Source organism: Lagopus muta, chromosome 3 (assembly GCF_023343835.1).
Source record: "Lagopus muta isolate bLagMut1 chromosome 3, bLagMut1 primary, whole genome shotgun sequence".
In the NCBI taxonomy this organism is placed as follows: domain Eukaryota; kingdom Metazoa; phylum Chordata; class Aves; order Galliformes; family Phasianidae; genus Lagopus; species Lagopus muta.
The window spans coordinates 60,660,636-60,679,671 of NC_064435.1; the positions used below are offsets into that span (position 1 = coordinate 60,660,636).

Consider the following 19,036-nt stretch of genomic DNA (forward strand, 5'->3'; position numbering starts at 1 on the left):
CAGTTTTACAAACCTTTCTTGTAATTACAAATACACAAAGGATCAAACCTAATAATGAAATGCAATTTTGCTTTATTGTTATTTTCACTTTATTTTACAAGCAGTAAATGTAATACTTGATTTTGAGGCATGTATTTTCTGTTATTTTGAATTCATAATTCTTATGACTTCCATCCTTGACTCATAATTGAGGCTTGTGTTTCACGTGTTAGTTATTCCTAAGCTTTCCTCTAAAGCTGAGGAAAGCTTCCTTCCAAACCTGAATGAAAAGCATTAAATAATGGGTACCAGGATCTGCTCATCCCAATATTATACAGGTACTGGTCCACAAGATGTTTTTTTTAAACAGCATGAACATCAAGATATCATTATCAAAATCAGGCTTTGCTCACGAGCGCTGGATATCTTATCTGTGCTGACTTTTCTGTGGATTTCCTGAAATAGCTTTACCCTCATGACCTGCCCATTTCTGTGTATGGACTTTGAAGCTAATGGCTGCATAAAGCAAAATTTTCATGGATGAAGATGTAAAATCTTCAGACTCTGCACAGGAGCATGCTAGAGAGCAGCATCCTTGCAGAAGATGTTATATACTGTTGTGAAATATGTGTTTGTTCACACAGGAAAAGTTTAAATTTCAGACAGCAAGAGAAAGAAAGCACGAAATTTGGAGTTTTAGTTCTGAAGTCCTTTATTCTGCAACTGTTAATACACATGACCAAGAGAAAAACTCAGTGTTTTCTTATGTAATCTCTAGACAACTCTTTTTTTTGTTTTGTTTTCTTTGCATGTTCATAGGATTCTTCTTAGAGCTTTGCCTGAAGAAACAAAAATTACATTTGCTCTCTCATTCTGTGATGTCTTCTATGGGAACAGTAAGGAATAGGCATGTTTAATAAGTGAAATTTTGATGTTAAACAAAGTCACAAACTTCTTCAGTGATTTAAAAAGCGAAATTTCAGAGGGCAACAGTCAGAAAAAGAAAATTGTGCAACTACCAATGCCAAAATAGTTTCCATGAACAGTCACTGTGCGATCTGTCAGCCCTGATTCTAAATGGACTACCAGTCATGTTTTAAAATTAAGATTAAGACTAAAAATCTATAACTCTGCTGGACTCCAAAAGCTATGGACTTATAATCTTTCCTTCCTTTCTACCCCACATAATTACTCTGCAGGTTATGAATGATCTGTCTCTTTCTTTCTAGTAGACAAAATCACTTTATTATCCTCTTCCCTCCTTAAAGTCTCCCTTGCTGAACAGGTATCAAAAGGTTTTTTCTTTCAGAGGTGGTCTGAACAATATATTTCTAATTAAATTGTCAGCAGTTGCTCTCAGCTTATTTTCGTCTTGGAAATAATTTCAGAACTGCTTATACATCCAAAAAATCATACTTTTTTTCCTAGTTCCATTAGTTGGCCTATTAAGGTATAATATCTGTGCCTGTGAGCTTTGACCTGCTAATCTTAAGGCCTGTCATTACAACACTGCTGCCAGTAAGAAGTTTAATTATTATTCACACTCACAGTGGAAGATGTTAGGGGATAAAGAAGTAGTGAGTAATAATGCACTGTAAATAATCTCATGGGAATGCAGTTCGTAATTCTATTGAAAAGATTTTCAAATAGAAATTATGCTAGTATGTTAGAAAGGCAACAACTCTTTAGTGCTTTTTGCTCAGATGTCTAGATTGAGTTAGGTTTACCCATCAATAATAAAACATATTATTGGTGTGCATCTCACTATAGATGTTCACATATCACCTCTGGGATGATTTTCTGGACAGCAGTGTCTGCTGAGAATACACAATTACATAGGGATCCATACTGGCTGCAAGACCTTAAGCAGCCCACTTTGTTGTAATAAGCAGCATAAGTGCTGAAAAGTACTGTCTGTAACCATTTTGGAAACTCTTGTGTCCTCCCATTAAGATTATGTTGTCTAAATTTGGAACTGATCTAAAAAGTGCCATGAAGTTACACTGACCAATTTGCAAATGCTGTCCATGAGAGGGAGGGACTGTACAAGATTTAAAGAAAGGAAACTAAAAGCTGAATAATATAGGTATATATATATATATATAGGTCATGTATAGGTAAATGCTTTTTAAAATTTTTCTTCCCTAAATAATTATGTTATTAACTGTAGCAAAAAGCAGAGATGAACAAACGACCTCCATCTGGAACTTCATCTACGTCTAAAAGCACATCACCAACTCTCACACCTTCCCCATCACCCTCTCCGTCTCCTAAGGTTCACAACGTGGAGTCCTCTCTCTCCTCTTCTCACAGACAGGCCAAGAGCAATGGTTCCAGCAGTGGTACTATTACAGAAGATGGTGAGTAGATCACTGCAATTACGAGTGATTCATTTATCAAGAGTACATAGTGTTTAAAACTATAATTGTACTGATCTATTGTCTGTCTGCATGAAAGTGAGAACATTTTCTTACGTAGAAAAAAATATTTTAGTCTTTTCTGCTTTGAGATTTGCATTCCAGAAGTAATAGTGGGTGTTTATGGTCCAAAAACTATGATTGCTTCCAGTTTGAGGGAGATAATTACCATTCTGAAGCTATCATAGAGCATGTAGGCCACTTTTATGGCATATCCTTTCTTCCTCCATTTTCTGGCTTAAATATGCTTTTCCATCACTTACTAAGGGTAGAAAACTTCTCCCCAAATTTGAAATGAAAATGTTTTTAATAAATTCAGTGAAACACATCATTATGGAAAGACAATTTTTGATTCATAACAATTCATACTTTTCCAGTGAGATCATCTATTTTTAACTTGAATTTTTAGGTCTAAATTACAACTTCTACATATAAAAGTCCTCTTGCTACAGGATATTTGGAAGTAGAATATCAATTACTTTCTTTTTTTTTTTTCTGTAAACATTCCAAAAATTAAAAAAAATAACATGACTCAAAATCTATTAAATAAGAGATGTGGATACTTTTATTTAGTTTCTGCAAGAGGCAGATGTCCTATATTCGCTGTGGTTGTTTTTTGTTTATTTGTTTGGAAAGTGTCAGGATTGATTTTTATTTTCATTTACGCTAACTTTCTGCTGGCACTGTACTTCCCTGTCTACCCTAAAGGGAGGTGTTATTTGACCCACTTTCTATCCTCTTATTGTGTCCTAGCTGTAACATATTGTACTGATGACTGGAGAAAATCCTTTCACGCTTCAGTTAGTGCCATTTTACAATAACGACTTGATAACAAAAAAGTTGTCAGGTTAGAAATATATAGAGAGGAAAATAACTGATTCTTGGAAAAGAAAGGGAATTCCCCAAGCTATCAGCTGTTATAATCTCACCTTGAGAAGCAGCGCTTTATGACAGCACCACTAGAGCTATGATACAGCAAGTTTCTTGCGGAGGTATAGATTGTCAGAAGCTGAAGTAGTTCTGTGCTTGTAAGCTTTTATACTTTAGTGGTCCTTTCTTTCAAGGTCTTCTCTTATTGTTAGTTTTTCATCAGTAACAGCTTAGAGGCCCAGCAGTAATCAGAAGAGTAGTTATGTAGTGTTAATTATTTCTTATTTCAAGTAAACTGAAATGAATTTATCAGTTCATTTTCTTTGGTTATGGCTTGAATGACCAGTAGGCAGCGTGATTCAGAAGTGTGCATGGTTTTTTCTTAGGTAATCACTTGGTGGACCATCAGCTTTTTCCTATTCTGAGAACCAGTGATGTAGAGAATAATGAAAGAAGAAGCCACATGAGAGCAAAAGGAGGTGGTGACAACTTGGAGAAAGGTAACCTTATCCTACTTCTACTCCTATAGAACAGTGCCAAAGAGGTGCTAAATGTAGCAGAGCTCAGAGAACCTATGCTTCTTTGTTCAGGCATGCAGATAAGGAGACTAGATATAAGTGTAAGTAAAACCAAACTTAGAGAAAAAGCAAAGGTGAAACAACTTTCAATGTGGGAATTACAAAATTGAGACATTTTTCTGGTTTTGTTCGAAATTGCTGTATAATACAGGAAGAGAGAAAGAGGAAAGGAAAACTTGAAAATATTGTGTAAGATTGGTATGCCTTTACAAGTTAAGCATATCAAACAAGTTGTCAAAATAAGTCCTTGTTTTTAAAGACAAAGAAGGAAATAAAACCAAAGTATATTTGAAAATAGAATGGTTATGTCTTTGCAATGAAAGCAAGTTTACATAGTGTATATTATATTAAATATAGTTTCATGGTATAATGTTTTCAGTCATGTTTTTTTCACATAGAGGGTGGTGACACACTGGAACAGGTTGCCCAAGGAGGATGTGGATTCCCCATCCCTGGAGGCATTCAAGGCCAGGCTGGATGTGGCTCTGGGCAGCCTGGTCTGGTGGCTGGCGACCCTGCACATAGCAGGGGGGTTGAAACTGGGTGATGATTGTGATCCTTTTTAACCCAGGCCATTCTATGATCCTATTATATGTTTCTATGATATGTTCTTCATTTTACATTAGTTTTTTAGTTCAGATGATAATTTTGGTAATACGTGCATTGTTTGTGACACCATAACAGTAAAAATAAACAGAATCCTGAGTTCAGAGAAGTACTGTGTAATCAAGAGAGGTAATGGTGAGTTAATCTAAAACTGCACTTGTTTTTTAACTAGGTAATCATATTTCAAAAGTGTTTTAAGAGTTGCTATCAGGTCCTCCAGCTTTTAAGTTGATCAGACTTTGAGAGGAGGCCCAATATCCAGACCTGTTAGCCTGGGAAGGGAACCTTATGAAACTTAAATTCTGCTCAAGTTTCACCTTAGTTGGACTTCAGCTATCTATGTTCAAGACTGGATGTCAGCTGCTTGAGCAGAAGAGATTTGCATGTACCCTTGTTGTATCAATGTTTTCAATAAGTGAGTGGGTAGGTGCTTGCTCTACATTTTACTTTCTTGAATCATGCTATGGAAATTCCTCGTTCAGTTCACTGCCTTCTTGAAAAGTTTTGATGTATAGATAGCCTGATCTGAATCAGCCTTTCAGGGCCAAGCACCTGCATTTTAGGCATTAAAGCTGTCCTCAAAAGTTTGTTTAAGATTGTTTTTATGAGGAAGAAAGGAGGATACAGCAAAAGGATTTTATCCTACCAAGGTATGACTAGATAGAATTACAATAAGACAGTACTTTTACTTTTGGTGCAGAGTAAATATTATTGGTTTTATGTTGCAGTATGTCATGGTGTGGAATATATCATTTGATAATATATCCTCAGCAGTTAACATTGCAAAGATCAATACAATTAATCTTTTCTGACCCCTTTTTTTTTTTTTCTTTTTTTTTTTCTGACATTACAGATGAGCTGACTGGCATCCTTAAAAAATTGTCCCTTGAGAAATATCAACCTATTTTTGAGGAACAAGAGGTAAATATTTTTTTAAAATGTTTATTTTTTTGCTGTTTTAGAAAAAGTATGACATGACACACATTGCATTAAAATTATGATCCAAAATCTCAACTTAAAAATTCAAGTTTTACAACCATTTCTAGTTGCAGAAAGGACCTTGAAACATGGACCAAAGTCATATTCCTAGAATTCTCCAGGAACATATCAATGCTTTTTTCACTGAATCTACATTTTGGTTATAGATGCCTCAGATATTTTTTCCTTCCATTTTTACTTCCTACTTTCTCTATATATGTCCATATCCAATGGGGATGAACAGTTTATAGGACTTGCTGTACCACTTCTGAAATCACAGCTGGAACCTTGCAGCCAGAGAACAGCAGGCTGTGAGTCACTGAGATGGTTGCTTTCCCTACTTTATCCACTATGAATAAGCAGAAGGTGATTTTAAACTGGAGAACTTGAGTGTTGTTGTAGATAAGACCTGCAACAGTGACTTACCTGAAGGATGGAATTAAAAAAAATGATTAGTGAAAATGAAAATAGTTCATTTCAGTGTTTAAGGCATCAACAAATGCAAACAATCATTGCATGTTTATTTGTTGGAAGGCAGAGGGCAGTGAATGGACATGTAATAAATTGCTATTGCTGTGGAGTTCAAAATTCAGCACCATGTACTCTGGACTTATTATTGCTCTCTAGAGTGATAGGGAATAAAGCATTTTGTAGAAATGCTGGTGTGTGAAGTTTCTCTCAATATGAAGTTATGGATGTTTGCTTTTATCACAGCTTTGTGGATGTTCTGATAGAGTATAACTGATTTATGAACAAACCCTAAATTTTCCTTAGGAGGCAGTGAAAAAAAACACACAGTATTCTGAAAATCCAGCTGTGCTTTTAAAGGAGAGAAAAACCTTAGTCTGACCAACAAACGGTTGCAGTAAGGAAAAGACTGTGTTTTTCTAAAGACCAATAAAATCCATGAACATTTAAACTATGTCATAACAAACAACTGAAGTATTAACAGCAGATTTAATATTCAACAGCAGGGTGGAAAAGTAGGTACCATTTGAAGTTGTCAATTTATTGAAGTTTTTTGCATACACAATATAGAATATATTTCCAGTAATTTTATATAATTTTAAAAAAAAATCTATCCTTCAGTAGTGAATCTTACCTAGGTAAACACTTCTTCCTTTTTCACATGCAGGTGGATATGGAAGCCTTCCTTACTCTTACTGATGGTGATCTGAAAGAACTGGGTATTAAAACTGACGGTTCAAGGCAGCAAATTCTGGCAGCTATTTCTGAACTGAATGCAGGAAAGGTAGGTTTTGAAATATGGTACTTAATAAGTTAATTCCACGTTTGTATTGTTAATTGAATATATATTTGGAAATTCAATTGCAGATGTTAGCTGGAAAAGTGAAAGAAATGTTTTCCAAAGAAGACATTTAACATACTTATTGAAGAATACCTTCTTTTCTGGTACTACCTGTTCTATTGCATAAACTCCTCCCTAGTTCAGTAACTGTACTGCTCTTATACAGAGTTTTACAAAGACAGATATATTAAAAATTGACACTAACACAAATGTTGGCCACGTTACGATTAGTGAGCACTGATTTCAGTGACACTAAGTTGAACATGACGTGAAATGTCTCCTTTATTTTTCCCACTAACGTTTATTTTTTGTAATTAGATAAATGATCACTTCTCTCATTTCTCACTTATTTTATTTCTGCCTTGTCACGTATACTTGTGGTCTAGTGATGATGTACAAGAAGCTCTGTTAATGTCAAAGAGATTATGGACTGGAGAATCTCTTTAATTTGGACTGCTGAACTACTCAGCTGCTTTTTAAAGTTTCAGGGTTCATTCTCTCTCTGATATTGGAAGCTCACATAAACAAAACATAAAGATAATTCCCCAAGGTGAGATCAAAAGCAGCAGAGACAAAGCTACAAATTTGGAGAGAAAGATGATTTCCCATGCTGCTATAGTCATGAAGAAAATCCTGAAAATGCTTTTATTGATGTCTGACAGTTTCAGGATACTGCAAAATTTTCTATCTATAAGGTAGAAAAGGATTTTATATTATTCCTCATAATGCATTGTGACTCTCTGGGGGCATAGAAATGCATATTTTCCATGTTTTTGTGAACTTAGAATATTTTTTTCCTGAAACAGAAATATTTAATGTGGTTTTGTTTTGTTTTCCCAGGGACGAGAGAGACAGATTTTACAAGAAACTATACACAACTTCCACTCTTCCTTTGAGAGTAGTGTTAGTAACACACGGCCTCCTGGTCATTCCCAGAGTAAGTACCACCTGACATTAACTGAATGGCATATTATTATTTCTAATTAATTCTAGTTGGAGGACAGAATGTGGAAAACAAGCTAGTTAACCATTCTCTGTGTTTGATGCGCATCTGTGTCTTTTACTGAGACTGTAGAGAAGATTTCAAGGTAAAAAAGAAGAGATATTTATAAGATCTGTGCACACACTTCAGTAGTATTTGAAAGGAGTGTAAGATTTTTGTTTTGCATTTATTATTGTTGAACACAAAAATGGATATAAGTATAGCAAACTGAAGTATATGTTGAAGAGCAGCAGTGAGAGGTGAGTTTCTACATGATATAGGGTATTTGGTTCTTTTTTTCATAATGTTTATATGAGACAATTTCCTTCAGTGTGATCAAGTAGATCCAACATATTTGAGGTTTGAAATTTAGCATAATGGCTTTAACAGCTACTTTACTTATGTATTTCTGTATGCATGCATTTATTTTGTATATGTAATATTTTTATATGACTACCTGCAGGTGCCTTGTTTAGAATACATCCATTCCAACTACCAACGTTAATTGCTAACTATTGCAATGGCTAGCAAGAGGGTACTGGGCAGCAGGGCAGGGCTGATCACTTGCACCCCTATAGGACTTTCTTGTTGAGTTAGTGAGCCTGCTGGTAGCCATGGGTGCACCCCGGCAGAAGGCTTCAAACACAAAATCTGTGAGGAGCCATGCAGAGGTCCCGAGCACGCGCGCCAGAAAGACAGTAACCAAGAAGACGGTCCAGAGCCAGACTGAGGTCTGGTGCATGCATAGAGAGGAGAACAAGGGTATGAAGTGTGTGGTGACTCAGACAGAGATAACATCACGAGATGCTAGTGTGCAGGTCACTGGCTGTGAGGAGTGCCACAGCCTGGCCTTTGCAGTGCCACAGGAAGCAGGCAGCACGTGTACAAGATGCGAGCAATTGAATGACTTGCTCAGCCTTGTGATTAGCCTGAAGGAGGAAGTGGAGAGGCTGAGGACTATAAAAGAGTGTGAGAGGGAGATTGACTGGTGGTGTCAGTCCCTCTCAACCTCAGGTTCTCGGCACACAGACGAGGCTCCTCACGGAGCACGTCCGCCCCTGCCACCTTACAAACACCTGGTAAAGGGGAACCAGCCAGCTGACAGCGTTTCAGCGAGCCCCCTGTCCTCTCTTCCCCCTAACAGCAATTTGAGAAGGGAGGAGGAGTGGAAACGGGTACCTGCTCGGCGGAGGGGGCATCCCCCATCCCGACCATCCCTGGCTCCCCAGGTGCCTCTGCGTAACAGGTTTGAGGCCCTGGAAGTTGAGGGGGGGACGAGTGAGAGTGCGGAGATGGGTTCACCCGTGAGGTTGCCTCAGGCGAAGCGGTCGCCCCCAATCCTCAAGACTGCTTCTACCCGTAAGGACAGGAGGGTGATTGTCATAGGCGACTCCCTTCTGCAAGGAACAGAAGGCCCTATATGCCGGCCCGACCCTACCCACAGAGAGGTGTGCTGCCTTCCTGGAGCACGGGTCAGGGACATTTCAAAGAAAATTCCTAGGTTGATTCGGCCTTCAGATTATTACCCGCTCTTAATAATTCAGGCTGGCGGCGAGGAAGTTGACAAGGAAAGCCTGAGGTCTATCAAGAAAGACTTCAGGGGAATGGGGCGAATACTTGAAGGAGCTGGGGTGCAGGTGGTCTTTTCTTCTATGCCCGTGGTGTCAGGGAAAGGTACAGGGAGGATCCAAAATACCCAACTCTTCAATAGATGGCTTAAGAGCTGGTGCAGGCGCAAGAATTTCGGCTTTTTTGACCATGGGGCAATTTACACTGCACCTGGCATGATGGCTGCTGATGCATGCAGCCTGTCCCTGAGGGGTAAGAGGATCTTAGCTGAAGAATTAGCGGGACTCATTGACAGGTCTTTAAACTAGGAATGAAGGGGGAAGGGGACACAATAAGGGCTACTGGAATTGAACGGGTCATTCGAGGGCTTATACCAAACTCCATGGGCAATGACGGCAGAGTGCATAGGGAAGGACTAGGGCAGGGGGATGCTGGGGATGCTGCTGTTCTAGGGGATCCTAGATCCCTTATAAAGGGAAAAGTGGCGAGACGGATAGCCCGGCTGAAGTGCCTTTATACCAACGCACGCAGCCTGAGTAACAAGCAGGAGGAACTGGAAACTGTGATGCACTCGGGAAGTTATGACCTTGTTGCTATCACAGAAACATGGTGGGATGACTCCCACAATTGGGATACTGCCATCGACGGCTATAGACTCTTTAGGAGAGATAGGCGAGGTAGGAGGGGTGGGGGAGTTGCTCTCTATGTCAGAGATTGGATAAACTGTGAGGAGCTCCCTACGAGAAGCAGTCAGGAACAGGTTGAGAGCCTGTGGGTTAGGATTAGAGATGGGACAAATATAGGTCAGCTGGTGTTAGGGGTATACTACAGACCACCTGATCAAGGGGAGGCTGTCGACGAGGCTTCCTTGCTCCAGATGCGTGAGATGTCTGGCTCACGGGCTCTTGTCCTGGTGGGGGACTTCAACCATCCGGACATCTGCTGGGAAAACCACACGGCGAGCTGCAAGAGCTCCAGAAGGCTCTTGGAATCCATTGATGATAGCTTTCTGGTTCAGGTATTGGACAGACCGACCAGAGGTGAAGCGTTGCTGGACCTGCTGCTCACCAACGCCGAGGAGATCATCAAAGGCGTCAAGGTTGGAGGCTGCCTGGGCTCCAGCGACCACGCCCTGGTTGAGTTTGTGATCTCAAGCAATGTGGGCCTGGCAAAGAGCAGGACCAGGACACTGAACTTCAGAAGAGCAGACTTCAAGCTACTCAATGGATTGCTGGCCAAGATCCCCTGGCGCGCTGCCCTCAAAGACATGGATGTTGAGGAGAGCTGGCGGCTCTTCAAAGAGGCCCTCCTGGAAGCACAAGAGGTCTCCATTCCGCTGAATAAGAAAGTGGGCAGGCGAGGTAGGAAACCGGCATGGCTCAGCAAGGACCTGCTGAGAGAACTGAGGGCAAAGAAAGGGGTGTACAAGCTCTGGAAACAAGGCTGTGTCACCTGGGAAGAGTACAGGAATGCCGTCCGGACTTGCAGACGTGGGATCAGGGAAGCCAAGGCGCAGGCAGAACTGAACTTGGCAAGGGACGTGAAAAACAATAAGAAAACCTTCTACAGGTACATTGCCCAGAAGAGACAGGCCAAAACGGGCGTACCTACTTTGGTAAATTTAAAAGGAGAACTGGCTTCAACAGATGAAGAGAAAGCCGAGGTGCTGAATGAGTTCTTCACCTCGGTCTTCACTGGTGGCCAGGATTCTAGTCTTTTTCACGTCCCTGAACCCTGCATCCCCAAACCTCTATGTGGAGACCAAGGAGGTAAATCCCTCCCCACTGTAAGGGCAGAGCAAGTCCGAGAGTGCCTCCTTAGACTGAATGAATACAAGTCTATGGGGCCGGATGGCGTGCATCCCAGGGTCCTGAAGGAGCTGGCCAAGGTGGTTGCCGAGCCGCTCTCCATCATATTTGAGAAGTCGTGGCTGTCAGGTGAGGTCCCGGACGACTGGAGGAAGGGTCACGTCACTCCCATATACAAGAAGGGGAGCAGGGAGGACCCGGGGAACTACAGGCCGGTGAGTTTCACCTCCGTGCCTGGGAAGATCATGGAACAGATCCTCCTGGACAACATGCTCGGTCACATAAAGAATGAGCATGTGATCCGAGACAGCCAGCATGGCTTCACCAAAGGAAGGTCATGCCTAACTAATCTTGTGGCCTTCTATGATGGAGTGACGGCATTGGTGGACGAAGGGAAGGCGACCGATGTCATTTACCTGGACCTGAGCAAGGCCTTTGACATGGTCCCCCACCACATCCTCATCTCCAAATTGGAGGGAAGTGGATTTGATGGGTGGACGACCCGATGGATAAGCAATTGGTTGAAAGGCCGCAGACAGAGGGTGGTGGTCAATGGCTCTATGTCCAGGTGGAGGCCGGTAACAAGTGGTGTCCCCCAAGGGTCTGTCTTGGGACCGGTGCTCTTTAACATCTTTATTAATGACATCGATGAGGGAATCGAGTGCACCCTCAGCAAGTTTGCTGACGACACCAAGCTGAGTGGTGCGGTTGATACGGTGGAAGGAAGGGATGCCATTCAGAGGGACCTCGACAGGCTGGTGGGCTGGGCTCGGGTGAACCTGATGAGGTTCAACACGGCAAAGTGCAAGGTTTTGCATTTGGGCCGGAAGAACCCCAGGCACCTGTACAGGCTGGGAGGAGTGGTCCTTGAGAGCAGCTCGGCAGAGAAGGACCTGGGGGTCCTGATGGACGAGAGACTGAATATGAGCCAGCAGTGCGCTCTGGCAGCTCGAAAGGCAAATGGGATCCTGGGCTCCATCAGGAGAGGGGTGGCCAGCAGGGACAGGGAGGTGATTGTCCCTCTCTACTCGGCTCTTGTGAGGCCCCATCTGGAGTACTGTGTCCAGGTGTGGAGCCCTCAGTACAAGAAAGACATTGAGATTTTGGAAAGGGTCCAGAGGAGGGCGACTAAGATGATCAAGGGGCTGGAGCACCTCCCCTATGAGGACAGGCTGAGGGAGTTGGGCTTGTTCAGCCTGGAGAAGAGAAGGCTGCGGGGTGACCTCATTGCAGCCTATCAATACCTGAAGGGAACCTACACCCAGGAGGGGAGTAAACTCTTCAAAAGGGCTGACAACAGCAGGACTAGGGGAAATGGTTTTAAGTTGAAGGAGGGAAGATTTAGGTTAGATGTTAGGGGGAAGTTCTTTACTAGGAGAGTGGTTAGGCCCTGGAACGGGCTGCCCAGGGAGGTTGTGGATGCCCCGTCCTTGGACGTGTTTAAGGCCAGGTTGGACGGGGTCCTGGGCAACCTGATCTGAATATGTATGTTGGTGGCCCTGCTAGGCAGGGGGGTTGGAACTACATGATCCTTGGGGTCCCTTCCAACCTGGGTGATTCTGTGATTCTGTGATTCTGTGAAAGGTGTTCTGACCTACATCAGCTAAATACATTCAGCACAGTCACACTTAGATGTTAAAGCTTTAAATTTCTGCCCTGCTAGCAGTCTGAGCCAAAGACAGATACACATCTGTCAATCGAGGTCGAGGAATAGGACAAAACTTATTCCTCTGTGTATTTCTGGACCTATATTTTAGCAAGAACATAGAGACAATGAATGGCTCTTAAGAAATTTAAGTACCTCTTATTGTCCTTCAGTTGCTTATTTTTCACCTTGCATCCACTCATGAAATTACAACACTTGTTTTGTGGTTATGCTAAATATTTGAGGTATTGTGTTCTTTAGCAGGCCTATGTAACGAATGAGTCCCAGTTGTTCCAATCTCATTCAGATGAATATCATTAAATATGTGAAAGGAAGTTAAAACTCTAGTTACACTGCTGTCTTTGTGAAAACTGGTCATTGCTGAGGTCGTTAGCCAATGTGAGCAACTTCCTGAATTCTGTGTAGTCCACATGACTGAAAGCCACTGTCAGGTGTCAATGAATGCACTGTGCAGCTTTCTTCCCATTCAAAGAGTAGTCAGCATGTGTGGGAACTTCTGGATGTCTCTTGATAACATCCCAGACTTGAAGAGCCTCTTCTGTAGGTACTACTAGGTGAGCAGAAGCCAATATTTGGAATTTGATAAAATGATGCATTGAACAGGAATTACTCAATAACTGAAAAAATATAGATGTGAATTGTCTTCAAGCAACTTGCTGGTAAGCAGAAAACAGTTATTGTGGCACAGAGCTGGGGAGAATGTTGTTTTGTAAGAATGAGGCAACAGTTGCTCCCGCTCATCAGAGATCTCGCTTTTGGATTATTGTGTGTGAGAGCTCCATGAAGTAGATTTGACTGAAATACAGCAATGGAAGCAATAGCAGAGGAAGTGAATATGTAGGTAAAAGAAATTTCCACACCAGGTAAGCTGCTTTTTATTTTAAAAAGTAGCAGTGGGACCTTTACATAGTCTGTGGAACTTGAAGTGATTTCTAGGAAGGTGTAATATTTTAGAACATAACAGCATCTGTTCTGAGTGAGATCCAAAATTCATAGTCACGTACAGCTGTATCATCTGGTTTCATCTGACATTTGTGTAAAGAGCTACTTGCTTTCACATCGTTCATTTGTTGTGAACTTACCATGTCCTTTGTCCATTTCCAATTATCCTATCAGATCAGAAGCTACAGCAGATGATTTGCTCCTTCTTCACTGCCTCCCTCCATCTCACAGATGATTTTATAGATATCTGTGATATTCTTCCTTAGCTGTGTTTCTTTTTTTCAGATGGAAGTCTTGGAGGCTATACCCTATACCATAGTTTTTCTGTCTTCGTTTCTTTTTTCCACTATATCCTTTTAGACTTGAAGATACCAGCCTGACGTAAAATTCTCAAGATGTAGGCATGCTGTTGACTTACACTTGATACAGTAATTACTTTTCAAGCATCTTACCTTTTCAGTTCTGTTACTTTCACTAGTTGCTTCTAGTACTTTGCTTTTTTAAGTACAGTGGAAGACTGAATCGGTACTCATTGGAACTGTGTGTTACATGGTAGATCATCTACTGTGGGTGAGCTGAGAGCTTAGCATTTTATACAACCATTCATACATTTTTGGTTTTTTTCCTGTATGCCTAACTTCATATTAGCTCATTTTTATCTTCATCTGTTTTCATCTACCTTGATACTGTCTGGTCACTAAAGTCTCACAAAGTCCTTTTTCCACTTCACTGTTTGCCTTTGTTTTTGTTTATGTGAATAACTTGAGTCAAATGACAAATTTTCCTTATATGCCCTTTCCTGAGTCATAAGTCGAATGTCCATGTAGTCCTCTGTGAAATGCCACTGGTGAATCTCTCCACTGTGGAAAGTCACTGTTTACTCTGACCTTCTGTCTTCTGCCTTCTTATCTATTCTTTATCCACACAAGAAATGTTTTTACTCTCTGGATTCCTTGTCTTAAAAGCCAGCCTTGGAACTTGCCAAACACCTTTTAAAAATTCAGGCATCAAGTGAATCTCTTCTGTGTGTACAATACTGTTGGCTCCTTCATGAAATTCCAGTAGGCTAGTGAAACAAGACATTCAATTCCCTTTTTTTGATTCTTTTCCATATTTTCCACATTTTCCAACATTTCAGAGGTTCATTATTTCAATTTTTTTTCATGCTTACCTTCCTCCTACTACTTGCCTTCTCTGTGGTCTGTGTTTCCCTGGATCTCCGCTGGAATCTTTGAAAAGATGAGCATCATTTTTTATCAGTTCTGTTACCTGGCAATATAAACAAGAATCTGCTCTCTGTTCTCAGAAGTTGAGCTGCTTAATCATTGACTTCCTCTAGAACTTGTGGCTTAGCAGTTTTTTACTTGCTTTGTGTATTTCTTTCATAACCTTTTTTTAGCAGTACTTTAAGTTAAGAGACCTTGGAATCCCACATAAAGAAGGCTTCTTTATGTGAAATGGGAACTTTCACAAGCTTCTCCATATTAATTACACTTAGTTTTTGTTGTTAACTTAATTCTGTTGCTCTTATTGCTATCTAATAGTTGGATGGCATAATTGCATCTGAAACTGGTTACTTCCTCAGAAATGTTTGAAAAATATATGAAATATTAATGCTATTTGCATGGCCTACCACCACTGATTTTGCTAGAGCTCTTTCTGGATACATCAAGCTGTATGAGAAGAAAAGCTGCTTGATGATTCTCCCTTTCATGATGTAGCTCATGTGGTAATAGTAGTATCCTACTCTTTCAACTGTGTCAGTGTCACTGTTTCATACTTATCACTGTGACCTCCTCAGTATTTCGAGTAATATTAAAAGCTTAGTACCTAAAATGGAGTGGCTGCAAGTGTAGCTCTGCTTTTGTGAAGCCTTTAGGGATGTAAAGAAGATAATGCACTGCGATCTGAGCATATCCATAAGGCTTAGGAAAAAAAAAGAAAAGAAAAAAAAAAGGGGGTGGTGGGGGGGGAACAAAACTAACTTTTTGTTGACTTCCTGAGGAAAAAAAAAGCTCAAAATTATTGGAAGCCTGTAGACCAACTGCCATCACCAAATTTGTGATTCTCTACAACTTTTACACTCTTCCCACCCAGCTTCAGTTCCCCAGAAAATGCCCCATTCCCCACTGCCCAGGCTCAATTCCTCTTCTGCTGCCACTGGTGTAGGAACTGCTGGTGCTTTTCCAGCCTTGTTCAATATATCAAGCAATAGAAACAGAAAAACATGTATATGAATGTTTCAAGAATGGAAAATAGAACAGCAGTAATTGTGTTTACACTCCTAAGAAATGCAGTAGAAGGAAAAAAAAAAAAACAATAGGAAGAAAAGGTAAAAGCAGTGCCATTAGCAATAAAGGGTTGATTGCATAACTAATTTCATGCAACAGGCTTAGTTAGAGAAGATACTGCAGTTTCTTCTTAAAGGATTTTTGGCCATTCATACTCCATTGCTAGTTTTTGGAACCTCAGCTACCTTCTGATTGAGCACCTCCTGCTGAGGCCTCTGCTTCAGAGCTCTCTGTGATATTCACTACAAGAAAGTAGAAAAGTTGTCAAGTGTATATTGGGTTTTGGCAGCTGAGCTGTTTCAATTTTAGTAAAGTTCACCACTGGGAGAGAGATTACTTTGTGCATCAGGTTCTGTGTTATCCCTGGGGCTGGCACTGAGATGTTTCTTCTTTGCAGAAAACAATAGGCTCTAAAATATAATCGTTTTCTGTCAGAATGATATTGAGACCTTCCATCTTGCCTCTGCCAATGATACCAGATCAGGCTGACTGTCCAGGCTGCAGAAGCTCCACATTTAAATCTGTTCCTGAACTACATAAGGCAAATGATTATTCGATATAAATAATGCAGTGGCTTCTGGATATATAAGCCAGTAGGATTTAGGACACTATGGTTCTTATCCCTGTTCGGAACAGGCAAACAGTACTTGCATGAAGAGTTGTCTTGGTATCTTTATTAATGGAATTTAATTGATGACATTCAGAAAATTCTGCTGAAATTAATTCTTTCCGAGTGTAAACCTCAAAGAAATTTTGACTTTATAATTTCCAAGGAAGAGAAAAGGCTTAACATTTTCCCAATGTGTTCTAATCACAACAGACAGGTTTCTGTTCCTGACAAGAGAAACTGCATACTAGGATGATGTTGCTTTTTAATAACCCAGTGAATGTTTCAAAAAGAACAAATAAAACCACTCTATTAGATTTCTGCTTCATTGTTAGGATTTAGAGCAGATGAGCAGTGGAGGCATGAGGAAAGATGAACTGCTCTGCAATACAAAAATTTCTGCTTCACTGAGATAGCAAGCAGCAGTATAAAGTCTGATTTTCTTAGAAAACTCTGGATTGAAGAAATGGTACTTGTCACAGGAAGTGTTTGAATTAGTATGTTCAGGCAATGTGTTTGCTTAGATGATTCTAGTAAAGGAGCAAATCAGAACTTTTTGAATACCCAGTATACCCAGTTGCCAGGACAGATATGTAGGGGATTTTTATTGGTCAAGATCCACTCATTCATCAAAGGGCTGAATGTGGCTGACACTGATCTGCAGGTTCATAGAGATAAATGACATGAAAGGAGGGAGAGCTGAATCTAAAACATGCCAAATCAGAAATAAAAAGATGAAGAAAGCTCATATGGATGAAATGATATTGTATGAAAAAAAAAAAGAAAAATAACTGAAAATAAACTGAAAATAAACTGAAAATAAAATGATTTCTTCTTACAGGAGCAGGCTTAAAATGAGTAAAATGAATTATATAGGGTCAAGCTGTTGGAGTCAGATGTAACAGTGAGACTGGGAAACGTGAACTTGTTTGTGGTAACTGTGGAATTTGTCGGTCTTCTTTAGAGTAAAGCTTTGAATCTCACTGGCTGCAAGTCGTCAGATTTTTTTTTTTTTTTTTTTTTTTTTACAGCTCCTGGCTGCTCCATAAAACCACAAGAAGCTGTTGCTCCTAAGAGGTAGCTACTGGAATAAAAAGAGATTTTGATCTTACAGTGAAGTCTGGGATCCAGATGAGTAAATCCAAGCATACAAATGAAAATTTGAAACTTTAGTCCTTGGTACACTTGTATAGAACTTTATGAATTAATGTTAATGATTCCAGTCCTACAAGGCCTCAAAGAAAGTAATGAAAAGATTGCTTTTGTATTTCAACCTGAGAGTTGAATTGTTCAAAGCTTCCATGGTTTGGATTTTAAGATAAGAAAGGAAAGCGGGAAGAATGAAGATGTTTGTTTTCTACTTAGTCTTCAGTGCCCAGAGATGAAGAACCCCTGTAGACAAGATCAAGAGCAACAAAAGCATGAAAAAAGACATGTAAAAAGTGTAATGGCTTTATGGGAAGGAATATAAAGGGAAAGTAATGCTGCATTCTTCATTAACTGAAATACACTTTATCTACTCAGTATTTAGAGATTAGAACAGTAAATGTAAACACAAAATACCTGTTTGTAAAAATAGCACTTTATTTAAGAAAATTCATTATATGTTATGGATAGTTAAATATAAATACTGTTAAAATATTTTATATTGCCAATGTGTTGTTTTGAGAATAAAACCATTTAAGTGATATTGGCCATTTTTCTTGAACACTAACACTAGCAGATCCTCAAAGTGTTTTGAGAACTTTTTGTTAATGTTTGAAAGGATTTGTACAGAAATTATGAGTGGAAGTAATTTTCTGTTTAGTAAATTCATTTTCTATTAATCAACTAACATATAAGTTACCTGAAAACTCAGATTCTATTTTCATTTTTCTGAAAACTCATAAATATTTTACTTGACCACTGTTTGAGATCAGTATATATAATGTTGCAGTACTAATGCAGGTAAAGTCAAGAACATCCAGTGCAGAAGATTAATCTCAGTTCCCTCCACATCTAAAGGTCCTGCCTTCCTCCTCCTCACTGTACAGGTTTTAGTGGAGTTTGGAAAAAAAATAGGTAGAGGTGTGCATGGTGATAAATAGAGATAACAGCAGCAGCGAAAGCAATGATGTTCTACTTTCCCTAAGGTTGCTCCAGGTTGGGCAGCTGATTCTGTGATGGCTTCATTGATTTGGCCACCTGGGGTACTGTGCCAAGGTGCCAAGAGCAAACAGCAGAACAGCTGAGCCATGCCAGGGAAAAGTCAATGATGAGTGCTGATTTGGCTTTTTTGTTACTTACAGTGTTATTTACATTAAAAATGTCAAAACAGAGTAACCTTCAGAAATTAAACCTTTTTAAAAATATATGTTTACCTGTCAAGTGAGATAGCTAAGAAGGGAAACAAGTATTTTTATTAAGGAGAAACTGTACTACTAGCTCTTTAGAG

General features: G+C 40.0%; 1 protein-coding gene across 2 annotated transcripts in view; it reads left to right on the forward strand.

Annotated features, from left to right (window-relative positions):
* Window positions 1-18,511, forward strand: part of ANKS6 (ankyrin repeat and sterile alpha motif domain containing 6) — a 44,054-nt gene extending 25,543 nt beyond the window's left edge. The window contains exons 12-17 of one of the 2 annotated variants that reach the window (XM_048940846.1): window positions 2,255-2,339; window positions 3,653-3,766; window positions 5,304-5,371; window positions 6,564-6,680; window positions 7,578-7,674; window positions 17,634-18,511. In XM_048940846.1, the coding sequence (XP_048796803.1) occupies window positions 2,255-2,339; window positions 3,653-3,766; window positions 5,304-5,371; window positions 6,564-6,680; window positions 7,578-7,674; window positions 17,634-17,683 (531 nt within the window). In that variant the 3' untranslated portion in view covers window positions 17,684-18,511. Of the gene's footprint in view, window positions 1-2,149; window positions 2,340-3,652; window positions 3,767-5,303; window positions 5,372-6,563; window positions 6,681-7,577; window positions 7,675-17,633 lie in introns of both variants that reach the window. The other variant, XM_048940845.1, reaches the window with a different exon arrangement.
* The last annotated feature ends 525 nt before the right edge of the window (window positions 18,512-19,036 follow it).